Raw genomic sequence first — 16,343 nt, 5'->3', positions numbered from 1 at the left:
ATCTGCTTGAGTTAGGATTTTTAATGAACAACGGTTCTTAGTTATTTATTTTTTTAGCAATTTCAGTGAACAATGATGTAGAACATTCTTGGTTATGTGGTTGTTTTGATGGTATTTTGGAATATTGGTTTGTACCGGTACTATTTTATGGTTTTGATAATTTTGGTTTGATATTTTGGAATATCATTTCATTTGTATGTTTAATGCATTGAAATTTTGATTTGTACTTTATTATTTGAATTTTTTTGTATTGTATGTATGTCAGGGTTCGGGAAAATTTTGCGTTCGGGTAAGGTTCAGCAGGGCAGGGCAAGGTTCGGGGATACCCGAACCCATTTGGGTATACCCGAACCCATTTGGGACGGGGATTGGGTTCAATTTTTCATCCCCGTCGGGTAATGGGCGGGGAACGGGTATTTATCAATGATTCGGGTATGGGGAACGGGGAAGGTAAAAACCGTACCCGCGGGTACCCATTGCCATGCCTACTCCAATCTCTCCAATTTCATTCGGTTTCATTCTCCAAACCCTAGAATGCTTGAATCGCCTCCAAATTTCTTCGTTTTTATTCGGTAAAGGTATGAATAAATCAAACTTCCTCCAAATTTCATTCGTTTTCGTTTTCATTCATTTTCATTCTTGTTCATTCGTTTTCATTCGCTTGGGTTTTCATTCGTTTTCATTCACGTCGTTTTCGTGGGTCTGTGATGTTCATTTCTGTGATGTTCGTTTTCGTGGGTATGAGCCTAAGATAGCTGAGTAGTGTCTCTCCAAATACCCTTCAGCTTCACCACATAGCCTTATAAGATGGGATCTTTTTTCTTGCAAATACCCTTCAGCTTCGGCTTCAAGAAAACATACAACTTGGCCATGGGCAGGGGTCAATATTTATGGCCAATTGTATAAACATACAACTTGTTTTGATATTAACTAAGTTGTATAAACATATTTATAAAATTATCAATGCTTGTGCTGTGCAGGGGTTGCTGTGTTAGGCGGTGATTGCTGCTCCTGCGTTAGGCGGTGATTGCTGCTCCTGCGTGTTGCTTGTGCTGTGCAGGGGCTGGTGTTGCTCTTTTTTGGTGTTGTCATCTTTGTTTGAAGTTAGAAGGTTCAATCACGGTCTCATCTACAGGTACCGATTCTATTTCAAAACATAGAAGCTATAGGCTATGAATTTTTATTAAAATAGAATGCATAATCTAGTCATTCTGTTATAGGCTATGAATTTTTATTAAAATAGGGCGAGAGAATGTTTCGCAATAGTAACAACCTAGTCATTCCTTTAACTTAGAATGCATAAATTTCGAAACGTAGGTATGGACCGTAGTTGGATGAGAGCTAATCGATTAAGTACTGAGTACAGACATGGAGTGATGGAATTTCTACAGTTTGCGGAAAGTAATGCTGAACTAGAACGTCCTCCTCCTGAATTTCCTCCACTTTTTCTATGTCCGTGTATAAATTGTGCAAATAAAGAACCAAAACGTACTAAGAAAGAAATCATGAATCATCTAATTTGTGACGGGATTTGTCAAAATTATACACAATGGATATGGCACGGTGAAGTAGTTGCAACGCCAAGTGTGTCCCATAGAGAAAGTGGTAGTGTGGATATCGATGATCGACTGGAAGACATGATGCGTGATATTGGAGAAGATTCGTTTAAGAGGGCGCATGTGTATGAAACTTTATGCAGTGACAAGGATGAACCATTGTATCCGGGATGCACAAATTTTACCCGTTTGTCTGCGGTGTTAAAATTGTTTAATTTGAAAGCAAAAAATGGGTGGACCGACAAAAGTTTCACTGAATTGCTTGAATTGTTGATACAAATGCTTCCAGAAGGTAATGTAATGCCAAATCGTTATTACGAGGCGAAAAAAGTATTGTGTCCAATGGGTTTGGAGTATGAAAAGATACATGCATGCCCTAATGATTGTATATTATACCGAAAAGAGTTTGTAAACTATAATCATTGTCCGACATGTAAGGCGTCTCGCTACAAAAAGAAAGATGGTGATTCTAGTGATGATGAGGTGACCAAAACGGGTCCTCCCGCGAAAGTCGTATGGTACCTACCAATAATTTCAAGGTTCAAGAGATTGTTTGCTAATGCAAATGACGCAAAGAATCTTAGATGGCATGCAGAAGAGAGAAAATGTGATGGCCAAATTCGCCATGTAGCTGATTCTTTGCAATGGAAGAAAATTGACTCTTTGTTTCCAAATTTTGGCAAAGAGTCGAGAAACCTTAGACTTGGACTTGCTACTGATGGAATGAATCCGTTTGGTAATCAAAGTACTAACCATAGTTCATGGCCTGTTCTCCTGATGATTTACAACCTATCTCCTTGGTTGTGCATGAAGCGTAAATATATTATGTTATCGATGATGATTTCAGGCCCAAGACAACCAGGAAATGACATAGATGTTTATCTAAGTCCACTAATTGATGATTTGAAAGTGTTGTGGGAGGAAGGAGTGGATGTTTTTGATTCGTATTCTGGTGAACAGTTCAACATGCGTGCCATGTTGTTTTGCACCATCAACGACTTTCCGGCATACGGCAATTTGTCTGGGTATTCCGTTAAAGGGCATAATGCGTGTCCCATATGTGAAAAAAAAACATGTTATAAGCAACTGAAAAATGGAAAGAAGACTGTTTATCTTGGCCACCGAAAATTTCTAAATCGTTATCATCCATATCGTAGATTGCGAAAAGCTTTTGACGGAGACCAAGAGAATGGTGTTGCTCCAACGCCCTTAACTGGAGAGGAAGTTTATGAACGACAACGAGACATTAATGTTGTCTTCGGAAAGTGCCAAAAGCCAAAAGGGAGAGTGCCAAAAGCGAAAGTGCCAAAAGCCGAAAGTGAAAGTGTCAAAAGGAAAAAGCAGCCTGTTGTGAAAAGTATATGGAAAAAGAGGTCAGTGTTCTTTGATCTTCCATATTGGTCTAGTCTTGATGTAAGACATTGTATTGATGTGATGCACGTGGAGAAAAATGTATGTGATAGTGTAATTGGAACACTTCTCGACATTAAAGGCAAGACAAAAGATGGTGCACATGCTCGTCTTGATATGGATTTGATGGGTATACGACAAGAGTTATTACCACAAAAAATCAATGACAAGACATATTTGCCTCCCGCGTGTCACACTTTGTCTAAAGACGAGAAAACAAGTTTTTGCAAGTGTTTACAAAGTATCAAAGTGCCACATGGTTACTCGTCAAATGTCAAGAGCCTTGTATCAATGAAAGATCTCAAATTAATCGGCTTAAAATCTCATGATTGTCATGTCTTGATGCAACAACTACTACCTGTGGCTATTCGTGGGATATTGCCCGATAATGTTAGGAAAGCTATATGCAGGTTGTGCTTATTCTTCAATGCAATATGTTGTAAAGCAATTGATCCATTGAAGTTAGACGAGTTGGAAAACGAAGCTGCAGTTATCTTGTGTCAATTGGAGATTATTTTCCTCCTTCATTTTTTGACATTATGGTTCATTTGATTGTTCATCTAGTAAGGGAGATTAGATTGTGTGGCCCAATTTATTTACGGTGGATGTATCCAATAGAGCGATACATGAAGATCCTAAAAGGGTATACAAAAAACCCACACCGTCCGGAAGCTTCGATTGTTGAGAGGTACATTGCAGAAGAAGCTATTGAGTTTTGTTCAAACTATTTGTCAGAAGTGGATGCTATAGGGGTTCCCAAGTCTCGTCATGATGGAAGATGTGACGGTGTGGGCACGCAAGGTTTAAATGTCAAGAGCATGCATATTGATATAATTCTTCAAGCGCATTTGTATATATTGAATAACACTGATGAAGTTCAACCTTACTTGTCTGCTCACAAAAGCATCATAAAGAAAATGCACGATAAGATGAATGAAAAATGCGCGGAAACTGCTGTTTCTGTCTTTAACATTGCCTAAAACTGTGATTCTGCTGAAACTGCGTTAAAACATTGCCTAAACTGCTGAAACTGTGACTGAAACTGTCTTTAACATTGTTGGTAGTCTGCTGAAACTTGACTGAAACTGAAACTTGACTGAAACTTGACTGAAACTGTCTTTAACATTGCCTAAGTCTGCTGAAACTGCTGAAACTGCTGAATGTGATTTTTACATTACTAATTATTTGAGTTTATAATAGGAAAAAAGTCAAAAGGGTAGGGAGAATCATGCAAAGAATGTTTACCCACATGTATTATCCCGTGGAGGGTATAAGAGGCTCGAGGAGCAGATGATCAATGAAAAGAGATTGTCCTTATCGAAAGATAGTTCTGGCTTAACTGATGATGATCGTCATCCATCTCCACCGGAACGCTATGAGACATGGACGAGAGCACGACAAAAGAAAGGGGGAGAATTCACATCCGAGCCTGTAAAAAAAGTTGCTGAGAAAATTGTAAGTAACATTATAATCATGCTTTTGCTTCAAGTAACACAATTATTTACTATATTGTGACTTTGTTTGTGCATGTTGTAGGAGAAAATTGTTGAAGACTCAAAAAAGGGTGACTTTGTTCCAACGAGACGTCACGATGTCCTAACAGAAGCCATTGGAACACCTGAGCATGGTGGTAGTGTTCGTGGTGTTGGAAAAAAACATAACATTACCACTTACTGGGGAAGATCAAAGGTTTCACGTCAAAGTCAAGGTATAGATGTCAAAGAGCAACTAGCAGCATTTAAAGCAGATTTGGAAGCTAAGTTTGAGGAAAAGTTGGCGCAAGAGCGTAAGATGATGCAAGATTCTCTTATGGAGACACTAAAGTCCATGGGTTTATCCCAAACCTCTGATACAAATAATAGAGTCATGGTACCTGAAGCGCAAACTGAACAACTTGTTGTCACCGGAAGCGCAAAAGGGAGTTGTTCTCCTGCACCGGTCAAGATGCAAAATGAACTCAAGGAGGTTGTTGTCACTGAAAGCGCAAAAGGAAGTCGTTCTCCTGCACCGGTAGCAGAGGCTCAAGATAACATGGACGATGTTCAGAAATTGTTAATGATGGTTCTGAAAAGGGGTGATGATCATTTGGATGTAGAATTAATTCATTGTTCAATGTGTACTAATTTTCTCATGTCTTGCAAGTGTATAAGAGAGTTGTTGGTGGGTTTTATTTGGCTCGACATGAGTACTCTAAGTGTTTGGTGCTCGTAAGTGTACTTTCTTATTTACTACTATCTCAATATCTGTTAATATGTTATATATCTCTCCTAACTTTAAAATTATATTCAGGTACATTCATCGTTTATGCATTGAAAACAACACCACAAATGTATATGGAATTTTGGAACCAACTTTTCTGAACATTGTTGGTGATGCTGGGAAAAAAAGTGATCAGAGAATATCTCAAAGTAAATGCAAGAAATACATCCAGCATAAGTTACAAAATGAAAAGAAAGAGTGTCAATTATTACCATTTAACCATGGGTAAGTTTGTATGAATTTGTGTATTTTTTTAATATTTATTTATTTTTTATAACTCATAGTTATTAACAATATAATACTGCTTCCACGCACGCGTACAGAGGACATTGGCAGTTGATAATACTTTGTCCAAAGATAAATACCGTGGTTGTTATTTGTTCACTACATTGGAAACTTAATCCAATAATGGAGAAAATTGTTTCAAGGTAATTAAGTTTATACTTTAGGGGTTTTGGTTATATACTATAAACATAAATTATTACAAATTTTATATGATTTTATGCGGCTTTTTTTTCTTATGAATTAGTGTTTTTACGGTTGATCAAATGGCGAATGGCAATAGAAAGAACAATACCGTATGGCTTTATCCACAAGTAAGTGTGGTATTCTAACTTTATATATATTTACTTTTTTGATAAGTAAGTGTGGTATTTTTTGATCAAATGTTACTATATATAATTTGTAGGCGAGGAAACAATATAATTCAAATGACTGTGGATACTATGTAATGAAAAATATGTTGGACATTGTCACTGCTAAGATAACTGATTCTTGGATGGAGGTAATAATTTTTATTTTTTATACATCAATAATTTTTTATAACCGAGTCAAGAATAGTTTTATATTATTATTTACTTATTGTAGGTATTTAATGACCCAAAAGAGTTAACAGCTGAGGAGATGTATGAATTGCGATTACGTTGGTCAACATATTTTTTGGAGTTATTGGAGGGTTAAGATTTATCTGGTGAGTTATAGAATAGTTAATTATTTGAACTTTGTTTTTGCAAATTGGTCTATTCAATACATTGCAGCAATTTTAGTTTACACTTGTTTATTTGAACTTTGTTTCTGTCAAATTTGAGATTCTGCAGGGTGATGAATTGGTTATTAGCTTTAGTTTGAGTCTTGGAAGCAGATCAGGTGATGGAATTGGTATTTTGGCTCGGATGTGCATCTCACTGTTTTGGACTGTTTATTTTGGACTATTTTAGGATGGTTTTATGAAGGAATTGGTATTAGAATTGGTATTTTTGTGATGGAATTGGTATTTTATGAAGGATTGGTATTTTAGAATTGGTATTTTAGGAATTGGTATTTTAGGATTGGTATTTTAGGAATTGGTATTTTAGGACTGTTTGTCAGGTGATGGAATTTTATGATGCTGTTGCTGAGAAGCATAGTTTAACTGCACATGAATTGTTTGATGGAAATGATCTTGCTACTTTCTTATCTAATTTGCATCAAGATGTTGGAAATTTAAAGGCAATTGTTGTGTGGTTATTGGTTGCTAGTGCAACTGATTTTTAACATATAGCTTTAGCACTAGCAGCAATGGCTCATTCTTTGGGGTCTGTGATGAAATTTGGTCATGTTACAAAACTACACACCACTACTAATATGCAGGCACAGGATGCTACAAAAAAACGAAAAAAAAAAATAAAACTAACATACCACTACTGATATTTATAACAATCAGTAGTGAAAACTAACATACCACTACGGGTATTTGTAATTACCCGTAGTGGAATCCTCAATTCTAAAAAAAAAAATGGAATAGCATACATACCACTACCGGTATTTACAAATACCGGTAGTGGAATCCCAGATTCTAAAAAAAAAAAAATGAAAACCATACATACCACTACCGGTATTTGTAAATACCGGTAGTGGAATCCCAGACTCTAAAAAAAAAAAATGAAAACTATACATACCACTACCGGTATTTACAAATACCGGTAGTGGAATCCCAGACTCTAAAAAAAAAAAATGAAAACCATACATACCACTACGGATATTGAAAATACCCGTAGTGGAATCTCATACATACCACTACCGGTATTTGTAAAAACCGTCGTGGAATCCTCATAAATTTAATTAATAATACAGTAGAAACCTGACATACCACGACGGATATAAAAAGACCCGTCGTGGAAAGTATTGACTTACAACGACGAGTGTGTTTACTACCGGCCGCGGCCAGTAGTGGAATCCCTATTTGGCCGGTAGTGGAATCCCCTTTCTGCACTAGTATAAGGTGAGTGAGTCCTCCCTAAGTCAATAAAAATAATATAAAGGGCAAGTTTCTTTTTTTGTTTTTTACCTTCTTAACTTCACATTGACCAACCAACTCCTTGTTCCATCGAATCTAGTCTACTTGCTACTCTATTCATATCATATCATTCCTCAAAATCAAAACTGATCTTCTATTTTTATTCATTCAACTCTCTTTCATTTCTCAACAATGGCTGAAGCTTTGCTTGGTGTTGTTTTTGAGAATTTGCTGTCTCTTGTTCAAAATGAATTTTCCACCATTTCTGGTATCAAGTCAAAGGCTCAAAAGTTATCAACCACCTTAGATCTCATCAACGCCGTTCTTGAAGATGCTGAGCACAAACAGCTCACCAACCGTTCCATTAAGGTTTGGCTTCAACAACTCAAAGATGCAATTTATGTGCTGGAGGATATTCTTGATGAATGTTCCATCGAATCTGGTCGACTTAAGGGTGCATCCTCTTCCAAACTGAAGAACATCATGTTGCGCCGTAAGATCGGAAACAAGTTCAAGGAGATTACAAGCAGATTCAATCAAATTGCTGAAAGTAAGAACAAGTTTCTTCTACAAGTGGTTGGTACAGTTAGGGAAAGGCAACAAGAAGTGGCTGTATGGCGCCAAACCACCTCTATTATTGCCGAACCCAAAGTGTATGGTCGAGAGGATGATAAAGAGAAGATTGTCGAATTTCTTCTCACCCAGGCAAGAGGCTCTGACTTCCTCCCTGTGTATAGCATCGTCGGCTTAGGTGGTGTTGGAAAAACAACTCTTGCTCAATTGGTCTTCAATGATCAGCGGGTAAGTATTCATTTTGATACAAAAATTTGGGTGTGTGTTTCAGAGATTTTCTCTATCAAGACGATTTTGTGTTCTATTATAGAATCTATCACAAGAAATAAGTGTTACGACTCCAATTTAGACGTAATGCAAACAAAAGTGCAAGAAAGATTGCAAGGTAAAAGATATTTGTTGGTCTTGGATGATGTATGGAAAAGAAATCAGGAATTGGAATATGGATTAAGCCAGGACAATTGGAATAAGTTGAAAGCTGTGTTATCGTGTGGATCCAAAGGTGCTGCGGTTTTAGTTTCCACTCGTGACAGGGATGTTGCAGGAATCATGGGAACTTGTGAAACTCATTGTCTATCTGGTCTCTCTGAAGACGAATGTTTGTTATTGTTCAAACAATATGCATTCGGACATAGGAAAGAAGAGCGGGCAGAGCTTGTGGCTATTGGCAAGGAAATCATCAAGAAGTGTGGTGGATTACCTCTTGCAGCACAATCGTTAGGTGGTCTAATGCGCTCAAGAAGTCAAGAAAAGGAATGGCTTGAAATTAAAGATAGTGAGATTTGGACTTTACCTGATGAGAATTCAATTTTGCCAGCTTTGAGATTGAGCTACATATATTTAACACCAACCTTGAAGCAGTGTTTCGCGTTTTGTGCTATATTTCCTAAAGATACAGAAATGATGAAGGAAGATTTGATTCATCTTTGGATGGCTAATGGATTCATTTCATCTAGGAAAAATTTGGAAGTAGAAGATGTTGGCAATATGGTCTGGAATGAATTGTGCCAGAAATCATTCTTCCAAGACATCAAGGTGGCTGTTGATTCAGAAGACATTTCTTTTAAGATGCATGATCTTCTCCATGATCTAGCTCAATTTGTTACCGGGCCTGAGTGTATGATTTTGGAGAGCTCAAACTCTGATTTATCAAGAAGCACTCATCATATTAGTTTTGACTATCCCACTTTGCTATCAATCAATGAAGGTACCTTCAAAAAAATTGAATCCTTGCGAACACTATATGGTATAAAATTTTATAACTGCCACTCTTTTTCTCAAAGTCGCTTCCCAACAAACAGCTCTCTGCGGGTTTTACGGATAGATTGTTCAATGTTATTTTCACTTGAGAGCTTTACTCATTTGAGGTATTTGGAACTTTATGGTTTCTCAACCTTTGAAGACATATCTGACTCAATTCATACATTGAAGAATTTGGAAGTCTTAAAATTTAAAAGTTTTTGGAAAACTAGTTATCTACCTGAACACTTAAGTTGCTTACAGAATCTCAGACACCTTGTCATCGAAGATTGTAATTCACTGTCTTCTCTCTTTCCTAATATTGGAAAGTTATCTTGCCTAAGAACATTAAGTGTATTTATTGTTCGTCGGGAGACGGGACACAAGTTGACAGAGTTACATGATCTAAAGTTGGGGGGAAAACTGAGCATCGAAGGCCTAAAAAATGTTGGTAGTTTATCTGAAGCTCAAGAGGCCAATATGATGAGTAAAAAGGACATCCAAGAATTATGCTTGTCATGGAGCAAAAGTGTAGTATTTACCGAGGGACCAACTACTAGTGCAGAGCAAGTAATTGAAGCACTTCAACCCCACTCAAACCTTAAGAGGTTGAAAATAGATCTCTATGATGGGTTATCCTTACCAAGTTGGATCAGGATTCTGAGTAGTTTAATTTCTGTTGAACTTTCTGGTTGTGACAACTGCGTGCAGCTTTCAGCACTTAGCAAACTGCCGTGTCTAAAAAAAATATATTTACGCCAGATGGATAATGTGCAGTACATGGATGATGATGAACCTCCCCATGGTGTGGAAGTGAGGGCTTTCCCATCTCTAGAAGAACTCTCATTAGATGGGTTACCAAACTTAGAGCGATTGTTGAAAGTGGAAAGTGTAGAGATGTTCCCCCATCTTTCTAATTTTACCATCATAAATTGCCCTAAACTTGTGTTGCCACGCCTCTCATCTGTTAAATACCTATTTGTAGATGGATGTAACAACGAGTTACTGAGACAAATCTCTAGTTTCTATGGTCTTACAACTCTTCACCTTCATAAAAATGAAGATGTGACATCCCTCCCAGACGGTATGTTAAGAAACCTGACCTCCCTTCAAACTCTGACAATATCTGATTTCCTAAAATTGATGGAATTGCCAAATGAACCCTTCAATCTTTCTTTGGAACATCTGTGTATCAATCGTTGTGGTGAGCTTGAGTCTTTGCCGGAGCAACTTTGGGAAGGTTCACTTTCTCTTCGAACGATCGATATTGTTCAATGTGAAGGATTGAGATCCTTGCCGGAAGGTATTCGACAACTCACTTCACTTCAGGTTTTGACTATTCATGGTTGCCCAACATTAAAGAAGCGCTGCGAGGAGCAAACAGGGGAGGACTGGGATAAGATAGCGCACATTCCAAAATTACTGATTTGGTAGAATGGAAAAAGAATGTAAACTTTTGGAGAGCATTGATACAACTTGATTATTCTTATATGCTTCCATGAACGTTGTTCTTCCAGTTTTTTCTTCCTCTTATTCGACCCAATCTGGTAAGCTTTATCTTCCTCTTCTACCCTTCTTTTGATTGAATTTCTTATTATGCATGAAGTAACAATTTCTATTAATGTGTTTGCAGAATTTGACACTCTTGGGTCTTGTCTCTATGTGAGAATTGCTTCTGATCAAATTGTTAAGAACAATGATTTATCATCTCTGGGATTTCTGATTTCTGACTTCTGACTGTATGTAGTTTTCAACTTATTCTTGTTGTTGCATTTCCACATATTTCCATTTATGTATTAGATTGCCTTATTTTGTATTTGTATAATTCAAGCTTGAGAATTTCACTTTTGTATTCTTGACAAAAGACTTGCTAATCTCATATTATTGTATTTTGTTATGTTCATAAATGCCTAATTATTGACCTTATCCCCAATGTTCTGGTCTATATGTTGAACAAGTTTGCGCAGCTCGAGTCAAAGCTGTCAAAGTTTAACATGACTTCTAGTTACTGAAAATTAAAAGATAGAGTAATTTACAATGTATTCATTTGATATATCAATGAGAAAATGGATTAATAAATCTTTGTAATGCTATGTTATACTAACTGAGAAAATGGATTAATAAAAAAAAAGTAGATCAATCAAAGTTGTGTCAATACAAATTGAAACAATGATGAGACTGTAAAATCAGATACATCATATAAACGAAAGGAAATTGTTTCTGGTTTATATATAGAACAGAATTTTCTGACAAGAAGTTGCGAATCTTATTTTCCATAACAAAGCACATTATGAGAACTTTTGGAGGAGCTCAATCAACTAATATTGTAAGAACTTCCACTGAAGAGCATGACACATTTATATCTTGGCGCTTCCCTCACTCAAAATATGTTCCAAGAAACAACTGTGTAATAAGGAAGTGATTCCTGCACAAAGAAACTGAAATGAGAAAATAATATATATGATCACAATAAGGACAAGAAAAAGGTTAATCCTTCGGAGGCCTTGAATTGGTAAGAACATTCCTTAATAACAGATTTTGTAGCAGACAAGAAACTTCAGAAAAATGTTCTGACTAGAAATTACAAAATTGAAGCCATAAATTGACAAAGTTGATAAAATGATTATAATTATAACTAAACATGATATTAGTAAATTTCAATTCCTAAAAACAAAAAAGGGATATTCACTTCCTAAACTAACAAGCAAAAAAGTAAGAAAATGAAACTTACCTATGCAAGTAAAAAAGAAAAACTCAATGAAAAGAAAGATGAAGGGAGAATAGAAAGGCTAACAATTTTGGTGGAAATGTGATATATCTTGTTGAAATTAGAAGCAATACCATCATCACCAAATGAATAATGTCGGAATATGCGCTATCTTGTCCCAGTCCTCCCCATTTCCCTCCTTGCATCGTTCCTTTAATGTTGGGCATCCATAAATTTTCAGAACCTCAAGAGAAGTGAGGTGTCGAATACCCTTGGGCAACCATCGCAATCCTTTGCAATTGTCAATATTTAGAGATCGAAGGGATTGTAGACTTTCCCAAATTTTCTCTGGTAAAGACACAAGCTCATCACATTGAGAGATTTCCAGATACTCCAAAGCTTGGTTAAAGGGTTGATATGGTAACTCCTTCAATTTTGGGAAATTCTTAATAGTCAGTTTCTGAAGAAAAGTAAGGTTTGTGAACATCCCCTCTGGGAAGGATGTTATTCCTTCATTGCCGCATTCAACAAGGGTAAGCCTGGTAAGACTGCAGAAGGTAGAGATTGACCTCAGTAACTCATTGTTACATTCTCTGACATAGAGTTTTTTAAGAGATGGAAGACATGGCAGTGCAAGTTTAGGGCAATAGGAGATTTCCAATTTAGAAAGACAAGGAAACATGTCCCCTATTTCCACTTTCAATAACCCCTCTATGTTTGGTAACTTATATAACATGAGTATCTCAAGAGATGGGAAAACCCTCACCTCCATACTATCTTGACATTCATCATCCAAGTATTTTAGATTATCGATCTTGTTTAAATACAATTCCTTTAGAGATGGTAGTTTACCCAATGACGGTAGCCGCCCAAAATTCTTGCAATCCCAAAGACTAAGAGAAACTAAATTACTAAGAATACTTATCCAACTTGGTAACAATAATCCTTCATAGTAATCTATTCTCAACCTCTTGAGATTTGAATGAGGTTGAAGCACTTCTAGTAGTTGTTCAGCATTAATAGTAGGGGGTTTTGTAAATTCACCATCCATTATTTTCCAAGATAACCGTAATTCTTGAAGGTCTTTTTTACACATCAAATTGGCCTCTTGAGCTTCAGATAAACTGCCAACATTATTTAAGCCTTTGATTCCTAGTTTTCCACCGAGGTTTAGATCGCGTAGTTCTACCAAGCTATTACCTTCCTCTAAACTAACAATGTATAAACTTAATGTTCTTAGGCAAGATAATTTTCCAATGTTTGGAAACAAGCGAGACAGCGAATAACAATGTTCAATGACTAGATGTCTAAAATTTTGTAAGCAAAACAAGCGTTTTGGAAGAGAACTCAGTTTATCACAATGGTTTATTTTCAAGATTTCCAATTTGTGTAAGTTGTAAATTAAGTCAGGCAATGTTTTTAAGTCAAGGGAACAAAGTTCCAAATACCTTAAATGAATTAAACTCCCTAGTGATGGTATGTGGATAAAAGATGTGCGTAAAACCCGAAGAAAACGGTTTGTTGGGAAGTAATGATGATTTTCTCCACCAAATTGGTCCAGTTGAAAAAAAGTTCGCAAGGATTCAACTTTTTTGAAGGCAGCCTCATCGATTGATAACAAGTCTTTGGAGTGAACACTTATGTGGTGTGTGCTCTTTGACAAACTAGTCATGTTTGCATCCTCCAAATACAAACATTCTTGCCCTGTTATTGATTGAGCAAGATCATGGACAAGATCATGCATCTTAAATGAAATGTCACCAGAATCTTCATCCATCTTAATGTCTTGAAAGAATGATTTTTGGCACAATTCATTCCAAATCATGCTGCCAACATCTTCAACCTCCAAATTTTTCCTAGATGAAATAAATCCATGAGCCATCCAAAGATGAATCAATTCTTCCTTCAAGAGTTCAGTATCTTTGGGAAACATAGCACAAAATGTGAAACACTGCTTTAAGGGCGGCGATAAATAAGAGTAGCTCAACCTCAAGGCTGGCAAAATATTATTGTCACTCTGTGAATCCCAAAGTCTACTTTCTTTAATTTCAAGCCATTCTTTTTCTCCACTCCTTGAGCGCATTAGACCTCCCAATGCTTGTGCAGCAAGAGGCAATCCCCGACACTTTTTTGCTATATCCTTGCCTATTTCCACGAGCTCTACTTGTTCTTCTCTGTCATGTCCAAATGCATATTGTTTGAATAACAACCAACATTCGTTTTCAGAGAGAACACGCAAATGATGAGCTTGACATGTTCCCATGATTGATGCAACAACCTCATCACGAGTGGAAACTAAACAAGAACTACCTTTGGATCCAATGGACAACACTGATTTCAACTGGTTCCATTTCTCTTGGCTCAATCCGAATTTCAGTTCTTCATTTTTGTTCCAAACGTCATCTAAAACTAGCAAAAATCTTTTACCTTGTAATAGTTCTTGCGCCTTTCTTTGTATTACATCTAAATCCAAGGCATCACACTTCTCACTTTTGATAGATTCTATAATGGAACATAGAATCGTCTTGACCGAGAAAGCTTCAGAAACACAAACCCATATCCTTGTATGAAAATTGGTACTCACCCTTTGATCATTGAAGACCAATTGAGCGAGAGTTGTTTTTCCAATGCCTCCTAAGCCAACAATGGGATAGATGGAAAGGGAGTTAGAGTCCCTCGCTTGGTTGAGGAGAAACTCGACAATCTTCATTTTATCATCTTCTCGTCCGTACACTTTGGGTTCGGCAATAATTGAGCTGGTTTGACGCCATTCAGCCACTTCAATTGTAATGTCCTTAGCAGTAACACCCTCTTGTAGAAAAAACTTGTTCTTCCTGTCAGCAATATCATTGAATCTGCTTGTAATTTCTTTCAACCTGTTTCCAATGTTATGGCGGAAAATGATATTCTTTGGTTTGAAAGAGGATGAGCCCTTAAGTCGATTGGATTCAATGGAACACTCATCAAGAATATCATCGAGGACATATACAGAATCTTTGAGTTGTTGTAGCCATACCTTAATAGAGCGGTCTGTGAGTTGTTTCTTCTCAGCATCTTCAAGAACAGCCTTGATCAGATCCAAGGTGTTTGATAGTTTTTGAGCCTTTGACCTGATTCCATAAATGGTTGAAAATTCATTTTGAAGCAGAGACATCAAATTCTCAAACGCCACTCCAAGTAAAGCATCAGCCATTTTTTCAGAAAAGAAAGAGTTGAAAGAATTGGTTTAGATTGCAAAGAGGTGAATGCAATGGTAGCAAGTCATTATTGTGTCCATCACTTATTTTATTCATTTAGTGGTGAGACTGAGACTGACACTGAGAATACTTAATAAAATATAAAAGAGAATATTGCAATTTTTAAAAGAGTAAGAGAAGCCACAATGCAATTTTCAATGGGAAATTGCGAAGAAACATCCAAGAAGCCACAATGCAATTTTAAATAATAAGAAGAGTTTGATTGAGCCATTGTTTAACCATTAGGATGTGGTCGACAGATTTTTTATTTTTTTATTTTGAATGGCGATGTGGTTGACAGAGTAATGAACTAACTTTGCATTATACTAATAATTTTGATTTGATTGGGATATGTTATTACTACTCCGTCCTATTTTATAATACATACTTTGATTAAATATACTATTTACATGTCTTGTTTTGACCGTATTTTTCTAAAAGTATATAAATGAAAATATTTTTCTTATATTTTGAGACGGAGTGACTATATCATATGTAAGAGAAATGTTATCCTCACACACTCAAACACACCCCAATTATAATCATCTACGTCACCGACTTCTTCTCTTTCCATCTACCTATCAACTTGTTGTCCAGGTTGAGAAACTAATATGTTGTTTTTATTACTCCCTCCATTCCTTCCAAAATGTGAGTCACTTTTTGGTATTTTTATACATGTTAAGGAATGAATGAATGAATGATTACACTATATGATCCTTTTATATACAAATTGTAGGATCAATGTAAACAGGTAAAAAGTAAAACTACAATGACTTCAACTACAAGTCACTTATTCATTCTATGTTTTCCATCATTCTCCTCACTAGTAGTTTCAACTTTTATACTTTACAGTTGCTGTTAATAAAGGCATGTATACTGAGTTTGTAGATGACAATTTCGAACTTGTAATACTGTTTAATTAATGAATGAAGCTGGAATTATAAACATAGTTGCTGATAAAATCCCAACACTTGTGATTCTGATATATGGAATTAGACAATTTGGTCATAGAGCATTGTTTGCCGGAAAGATAGATGCTCTTGTTGCGGCATTGTTACAGAAGGAAACGGAATCATATATATAAGTTT

General features: G+C 36.4%; 4 protein-coding genes across 5 annotated transcripts; 3 read left to right on the top strand and 1 right to left on the bottom strand.

Moving 5' to 3' along the window:
* The first annotated feature begins 751 nt into the window (after positions 1 to 751).
* Positions 752 to 6,524, top strand: LOC123881778. The gene is made up of 9 exons (XM_045930521.1): positions 752 to 1,135; positions 4,167 to 4,421; positions 4,503 to 5,173; positions 5,256 to 5,450; positions 5,549 to 5,653; positions 5,755 to 5,821; positions 5,914 to 6,009; positions 6,093 to 6,195; positions 6,323 to 6,524. Exons 2-8 carry the CDS (start codon positions 4,257 to 4,259, stop codon positions 6,183 to 6,185), a joined length of 1,392 nt encoding a protein of 463 aa, XP_045786477.1. The 5' UTR covers positions 752 to 1,135; positions 4,167 to 4,256; the 3' UTR covers positions 6,186 to 6,195; positions 6,323 to 6,524.
* On the top strand, positions 1,320 to 3,518 carry LOC123922428. The gene has a single exon (XM_045975145.1). The coding sequence runs from the start codon at positions 1,320 to 1,322 to the stop codon at positions 3,516 to 3,518; it is 2,199 nt and encodes a 732-aa protein (XP_045831101.1).
* Positions 6,525 to 7,493: 969 nt separating the features above from the next.
* Positions 7,494 to 11,235, top strand: LOC123881776 (putative disease resistance protein RGA4). Its single transcript, XM_045930517.1, has 2 exons — positions 7,494 to 10,859; positions 10,946 to 11,235. The coding sequence occupies exon 1, from the start codon at positions 7,693 to 7,695 to the stop codon at positions 10,744 to 10,746; it is 3,054 nt and encodes a 1,017-aa protein (XP_045786473.1). The 5' UTR covers positions 7,494 to 7,692; the 3' UTR covers positions 10,747 to 10,859; positions 10,946 to 11,235.
* Positions 11,236 to 11,318: 83 nt separating this feature from the next.
* LOC123881777 (putative disease resistance protein RGA3) lies at positions 11,319 to 15,343 on the bottom strand. Of its 2 annotated transcripts, none has more exons than XM_045930518.1 (2): positions 12,154 to 15,343; positions 11,319 to 11,737 (listed from the first exon to the last, which is right to left on the bottom strand). In XM_045930518.1, the coding sequence occupies exon 1, from the start codon at positions 15,210 to 15,212 to the stop codon at positions 12,159 to 12,161; it is 3,054 nt and encodes a 1,017-aa protein (XP_045786474.1). In that variant the 5' UTR covers positions 15,213 to 15,343; the 3' UTR covers positions 11,319 to 11,737; positions 12,154 to 12,158. The 2 variants fall into 2 exon arrangements, with proteins under 2 accessions (XP_045786474.1, XP_045786475.1); XM_045930519.1 differs by having other exon boundaries at positions 13,468 to 15,340.
* Positions 15,344 to 16,343: the final 1,000 nt, after the last annotated feature.

Source organism: Trifolium pratense, linkage group LG4 (assembly GCF_020283565.1).
Source record: "Trifolium pratense cultivar HEN17-A07 linkage group LG4, ARS_RC_1.1, whole genome shotgun sequence".
In the NCBI taxonomy this organism is placed as follows: domain Eukaryota; kingdom Viridiplantae; phylum Streptophyta; class Magnoliopsida; order Fabales; family Fabaceae; genus Trifolium; species Trifolium pratense.
This window is presented reverse-complemented; position numbering and strand designations above follow the sequence as displayed.